This window comes from Otolemur garnettii, unplaced genomic scaffold (assembly GCF_000181295.1).
Source record: "Otolemur garnettii isolate 467f Iridium unplaced genomic scaffold, OtoGar3 scaffold00094, whole genome shotgun sequence".
Taxonomy (NCBI): Eukaryota; Metazoa; Chordata; class Mammalia; order Primates; family Galagidae; genus Otolemur; species Otolemur garnettii.
Window position 1 is genome coordinate 522,387 of NW_003852489.1, and position 6,846 is coordinate 529,232.

Consider the following 6,846-nt stretch of genomic DNA (forward strand, 5'->3'; position numbering starts at 1 on the left):
TCTCTCAAAGACTCTTGTATGGTGGATGAATGGACTCTGCCAAAATATGTGCCAAATCATGCAAACGGTGGTTTTGGTTTCTCAGTCTCTCAAAGGAACGAGTTCCTCCTGGTTCACAATCTCTCAAAGACTCTTGTATGGTGGATGAATGGACTCTGCCAAAATATGTGCCAAATCATGCAAACGGTGGTTTTGGTCTCTCAGTCTCTCAAAGGAGCCAGTTCCTCCTGTCCAGAGCCCAGGCCCTTTGCTCGGTCTTCTCACACCCCCCAGCTGCCTTCTTCAGTCCTCCTCTGGGGAAAGAATAATACCTCCCTGGGGCTTTTGTGAGAAATAAACTAATAGGTACATCAGGACAGTCCTGGTGCATTAAGCACTTGGCACTATTAGCTGTTATTATTTTAAATGTGAATCTTTGGTCAGCTATTACTCCAATGCCTCCCCAAATTAGAGTTCTTTGACCTCTCTATTCTGGATGGATCAAATTCCAACTTGTCTCTCCCCGACCACCACTGTGATTTTGCATGATATTGTGATATAATCTTTCCAAACTGTCTTATTCTCTCCAACCAGATATACTGGGATCAGGAGCACAGGGGCTGTATTGTTAGCACCTAGCACCATGCCCCGCACATAGTAGGTGCTCACTTAGCATTCAGCAAATGAGTTTGTTGATTCTTAAAGCCTCTCTATTCCCTTAAGAAGCAAAGAATTTCTTTTTCTATTGTGGAAATAAGCTTTAAGAAAGCAAAGGTGAGTTTTTATGTAGCTCCGTGATCTGTGAAACCACACAGCCACAGTTCTCTTAACTACTTGATTTCTTTTATATCCCAAGAAAAATGACCAGAACATTGCATAAAATAGCTCCATAATACAGTCTCAAGAACACCTTTGAATAGTTCTCAAAGTAATCAATGGTATTGCGGTGAAACTGTCGCCCAAACGAGGAACTCTTATCCAATGAATCTTTTTGGTAATAGACAATTTTCCTTGCTAATATTTTTGTGGCTAAAGAAGACCCTGTTATCCGTAGCAGCAGTCAAAACTTTTCTCAGTAGGCGAGAACGTTCTAAACTTGTTTCCTAGCAACAAGTTCCTCAAAGGACTTGAAGGGTATGCAATTTCGGAAGACTTTTCAGTACTCTCTTTTGTTTGAAGGGATGAGAGGTGGGGGGATATAAGTCAGGCTATGATCAAAGCCATGTTCCTAACTTCCCCCTGTTAGAGACACCTGTGAGGTCTTTTGAATCACACCAGACGATCAAACTAAGAAATTCAGTCCAATAAAAATATATGAAACACCTACCTGTAGAAAGAGAATTTATCTTTATTCTTTTTTTGTCACCGCAGGCAAGAGTGTCATAATTCCTGGGCTCAAGCTATCCTCTTGCCTCAGCTTCCTGAGTAACTGGGACTACAGGCACCCACCACAATGCCTGACTAATTTTTTCTATTTTTAGTAGAGACAGGGTCTCAGGCTGATCTCAAACTCCACCACTCAAGGAATCCTCCCACCTTGGCTTCCCAGTGTGCTAGGATTACAGGCGTGAGCCACCATGCCTGGCCTATCCCAACTCTATGTGGGCTCGGTAATTTAATAATTTAACAGTCTGTGGATCTATGAACCTCACTCCCAACCACCTTCGTGAATAGTAGATGAGGAATTCTGTGCCCTGCTAAAACAATTAAGGATTCCCCAGTGTGGATGGCAATTGGATTATATTCAGCCATTGGAAAAAGGAGGATTGGAGAAAGGCAATTCAGGAGAGACATTTGGGAAAGTGATACAGCTTTGGCTGCCAAGAATGGAAATATCCTACCTGTACAAGACCCTCCCCATAGCTACTTTCCTAGCTCCATTTTGGGGATTTATCATAATGTTCTTAACTTGGTTTTCCAACTTTGCCTTCTGATAGTAATAACAATTACAGTAAAAGCATCAAGTAGTATTTGTTGGGGACCACTTCACACTATTATTTTGCATATATTATCTTATTTAACCATTACAACCATTCTTTGAAATAGTCCATATTACTTTTTTCTATCCATCTCAGACCATTGAACCAACTTGTGCAATCACACTATTATTTAAAAAATGGCAGAGCTTGGAAAAATCTTGCTCACTGAATCCACTCACCTGACTTGTGCAGATCAACGTGGGTGACAGGGCAAGGTCTTTCTGTGGGTCTGAGGACACATGACCTGCCTGCTCAGTTTTAGAGATGACCTGAAACCACATGAATCTCAGGAGGCAAATCATTTATAGGGATCGTGGGGACTTTCCTGCCATCCCCTGTTAAAACTGCTACCCTGAAAAGTACCCCTTTGAGCAATAGATCCAATAAAATATGGCTTTGGAAGCAAGCTAAACAGTCTGGTGGGCTGCCATGCTGAAAAGTTTGCCTGCACCATTGGCAGATTCTTTCCCAGCACAGGCAGAGTTCTATTCATTCCTCCCCCTTCACTGGTCTTGAATAAAGAGAACACTGGCATTGGTTCCAGTGCCCCTCCTCGCATACCCCACAAAAGCTTTTTATTTCTTGGAAAAGAAAACTCTCCATTTATCTTAATAAGCAGGAATGGAGAAAAATCACAATTTTTAGGAGGAGTTTCATTTAATGGAACAATGTGTCAGAATGGGGCCTTCAAGAACAAGGGATAACCAAAAACAAACGAATGGTGTGCATCTAAGCCATTGAACTAGGCAACCAGACTATCATGTTTCCTCTAAGATTAGACTCAAGAGACAAAGTAAGCATCAGATAGACTTGAAATTCTAGGATATTCAGGGGTAAGGAGCTGAGCGTGCAGTGAGATGGGGCAATTAACTTAAATGTTCTCCTTGTGGGCTACAGCTCCCAATATCCCCCAGAAAAGTCTCCCAATAAGTATATTTTCCTCTTTAGACGTCTTTTTTTTTTTTTTTTTTGCTGTATCTTCAAAAGCAGTTCAATGTCTTTTTTCATTTTGAATTGATCACTGTACAATTTTTTTTACATACTTTTTTTCCTCTCTTTGTTTCAGAGGCTCCTCTTTAAAGACAGGCACTTCACTTGCAGCAAAATGTAAGTATATTGCCTCCTTGAAGTGGTGTCTACTTGTCAGCTGTAATTCCGACAACCCCCTAATCTCTAAGGCTCCCATCTCGCAGTGCTGGGTTTTTAAAGTCTGGCTCAACAAAGGCTGCCACAGTGTGGCTCTGACATTTCACACTATGGATTGGTATGACATCACCGCGCCTTTTAGAAATCATTCTGGAAGCAGATTGAAACTGATTGTGGCTATGACGATGTTGCATCTAAAAAGCTAGATCAAAGTGAAAATTAAAAATGTAGGCAGTAAAGTGGGGACTGAAAAATGTAGGCAATATTCTTTTAAACCTTCTGATCGTGTGACATCAAACATTTGAATATTCAGGTTCTCTCAAATGGCTAAGTTACTACTCTTCATTCCTCACCGTCTAGTCACAGGCCATTTCTTATTTAACCAAGGGGTAGTTACCTTAATAATTCCTTCCCGCGTGTACTGTGTTACGGCCACACAGTAAATCAGTGTTCTTTCTAGAACCAATCTCCTGGTTCAAGAGAAACCTTGATATAGGTTTCTTTACTCTTGGTATTCACAGTATCCTTACCCAAATTATAAACTCCTTCTATTTTGAAAGACCAAAATAAAATGACAGTAGAACAGGGAGTTCTGAGTATTTTGGAGTTTTGCCTTGGGAATTAGGATATGATTTGGGGGGGTTTTGTTGTTGTTGTTGTTGTTGTTGTTGTTGTTGTTTGCAGTTTTTGGCCAGGGCTGGGTTTGAACCCGCCACTTCCAGCATATGGGGCCAGTGCCCTACTCCTTTGAGCCACAGGCACCACCCTAGGATATGATTTTTTTGTTTGTTTTTAATAAAATAATGGTGAGAATAATTTCAACCTAAAAAAAATTAAATTCTATCTGTCTCTGGAATAATTTGATAATGCCCCAAATGCCAGAAACAGTCGATAGATTAACATTCCATAGAAAATCCTACCTGTTCAAAAGTAACTCAAAACATGGTAAGTTTTTTGTCCTACTAAACAAGAAACCCAGAGCTACTTGGTAGATGGCCGAGCCAGGTGAACCAGGGAAAGTACATCAACTCTCAGCTCTTGAATCACATAGAATTTCCAGAGAGGATACCCCTAAGCAATCACAGAAGATTTTCATTATGCATTCTTATACTTAACCAGAATCCAGAAGTCCTGCTTGAACTATACATATCACACAAGTTCTAGTACACTGTCTTTTGAATCAGTTAGTCACCGAGGAAATTATGTGCTCAGCTAAACAGCAGGAGAAACTTAGTTGTCACTGATTTCCCCTGGATATTTTTTGTTTGCTCTCTAGAATACATTGATCCCACTGCTGTAGACCAAATAGTCAAACCTCAGCATCAGAGATATTCACCCTCAAATTCATGTCAAGGTATTACACATCCACTGGAACATTTTAAGATGTTAATCTCTGTGTTGTGTTGTTTGGGTCTTTATCGCGTTATCAAGACACCTGCATGGTATGCATATTTGAAGCAGCTCTCGCCAATGAAGTCTTGTTAGATTTTATAAGCCGTCTTAGAAAGCAGTCTATTCACGTGCTATCATGAGTATGTTGTTTGTACAAACGTTAACTTGGACCGTGTTCTTTCTTTTGAGTGTGGAATGCTGTTCAGGAGAAATTACCTATTTCTTTCCCTGCATATTGCTATTTGGTAGCCCTTTATCATATCCCTAGTGCCTCTTGCCTTTTACCACTAGTTTCAATGGTTTAATGGTACATACTAAAAGATAGTTGGTATAGGTTCATGGCAAAAATGAGATGAAGGGGAATTTAAGAAAGGATTAAAAATTATTTTATGGAAATAACACCCATGTATATGTAACTCCATATATAACTCTCTAACATCTTTTTTTTTTTTTTTTTTTTGCAGTTTTTGGCCAGGGCTGGGTTTGAACCCGCCAGCCCTGGTATATGGGGCCAGCGCCCTACTCCTTTGAACCATAGGCACCACCCCTCCCTAGCATCTTTATTAGAATTTTAGTTGAAAGCACCTTTTTCCTTCCAGATTAGGGGAAAAGAGGAAGGAAGCTGGATATTTCACCTTAGAGGGCTCCATTTGAGAGTGCTATAATTTCGCATATTTTTCTCAAAGCTATATCAAGTGCTTGGTGACCTATTTTGTTAGTAGGTTTTCTAAAAAGTTAACTTGCAGTGGGGTTTTTACACCATCCAGACAAAATGGGACTGCCTGACTCCCCAAGCCATCTCTGAGCAACTGGGGAAGGTTGGTCTGACCCACGGAGTCATGGAAACACATTAAAATAACCGGGCAATTGTGCCTTGGGCTCCTTTTGGCAGCCACCCGGGATCAGCCTCTCTGCAGTTGACATTGTGTTCTAATGATGCCTGTATTATATTATTCAACCAGTACAAATGAAAAACGACCTAATCAGCTCTCCATTCAGACAAGACTTAGATCTATCGTGAAGGGTGGGAGGCTTTCCAAGTCAAGGTGCTGGATTGGTGTATGGGACACTCGCAATCCCAACCTCAGTGATGGAGGACAGCCTTGGCTAAGTCAGGGAACCATGCGCTCCCCCATAGAGAAATAGGGCTGAGCCATGAGAGAGACTCAGGACTACAAATCAGAAGGCTATTTATTGCCAAATCCCAGGGTACTCTCTCAGAAGTGCTATGGTTTGGAGAATGTTACTTAATTCCTCAGTCTGGAAGTATCTTCAGTGGTGGGTGGGGTGGGGAAGGAAGACATTTTTCCCTACCTTCTTCACACGGTTGTTGTGATAATCCCATATGGTAACGTTTTGGGAAAAAATAACCATCTAAAAGTGTTTTGTATCTTCAAATTCTTTTTTTTTTTCTTTTTTAAAAAACAGAGTCTCACTTTGTCATCCTCGATAGAGTGCCATGGCATCTTAGCTCACAGCAACCTCAAACTCTTGGGTTCAAGCGATCCTCTTGCCTCAGCCTCCCAAGTAGCTGGGACTACAGGCACCCACCACAACCCTGGCTATTTTTTGTTGTAGTTGTCATTGTTGTTGTTTAGCAGGCCCGGGCTGGGTTTGAACCTGCCAGCCCCAGTGTATGTGGCCAGTGCCCTAACCACTGAGCTATGGGCATTGAGCCAATCTTCAAATCCTTTAATAGATTACTAGAGACTCTCCCTGTTTTAGTGGAGGTCCCTGGGATTCTAGTGGCAATTTTTCACCCTTAAACTTAATACTATACAACAGAAGAAAATAGAACCATATTGGGCCAAAGCAGTGCCCCAATGGAAAGACTTGTACCCACATTTTTATGTTTCTTTTCAGCTACATATATTTTTTAGGACCATTGCCTCTGGTGGAAGAGAATTGTCTTCTGGGTGGTATGGGTGAGAAAGTTACCAAACAAACCTGAATTACCCAGAGGCCCGTAAAATGCGCAATTGCTTTTTAAGAGGCATGGTGATATTGTGTGTTCCTTTCGATTTTTGGCAGTAACCATTTTCTGCAATTTGTGGTTTTGCAATTTCTCTTTACGCAGACAACACCCTGGCTCTCATTCAATGCCCCATTGGTGGGGGTGAGGTGGGGGGAAGAGAGAGATTCCCTGGGGCTCTGACTGATCCAGAAAAAGAAGGAAATGTTAATGAAATAAGTCAGAAAGAACGCTAGAGACCAGTGGAAGCTGGTTGGTTAGAGAGCAAGAAACAACTCTTTAAAATTGCATGGTGGGGCTAAGATTTTATCTGGGCTTTTCTTGTCCTGGCCAAGGTCTGTTTCTTTTTCTTTCTTTTTTTTTTTTTTTTTTTTTTTT

The 6,846-nt window shown here is 41.2% G+C and overlaps 1 protein-coding gene across 1 annotated transcript in view; it reads left to right on the forward strand.

Annotated features, from left to right (window-relative positions):
* Window positions 1-6,846, forward strand: part of ANKFN1 (ankyrin repeat and fibronectin type III domain containing 1) — a 270,947-nt gene that overhangs the window by 56,755 nt on the left and 207,346 nt on the right. Inside the window, exon 2 of the mRNA XM_003795557.1 lies at window positions 3,025-3,065. Within this exon, the coding sequence (XP_003795605.1) occupies window positions 3,025-3,065 (41 nt within the window). The remainder of the gene's footprint in view (window positions 1-3,024; window positions 3,066-6,846) is intronic.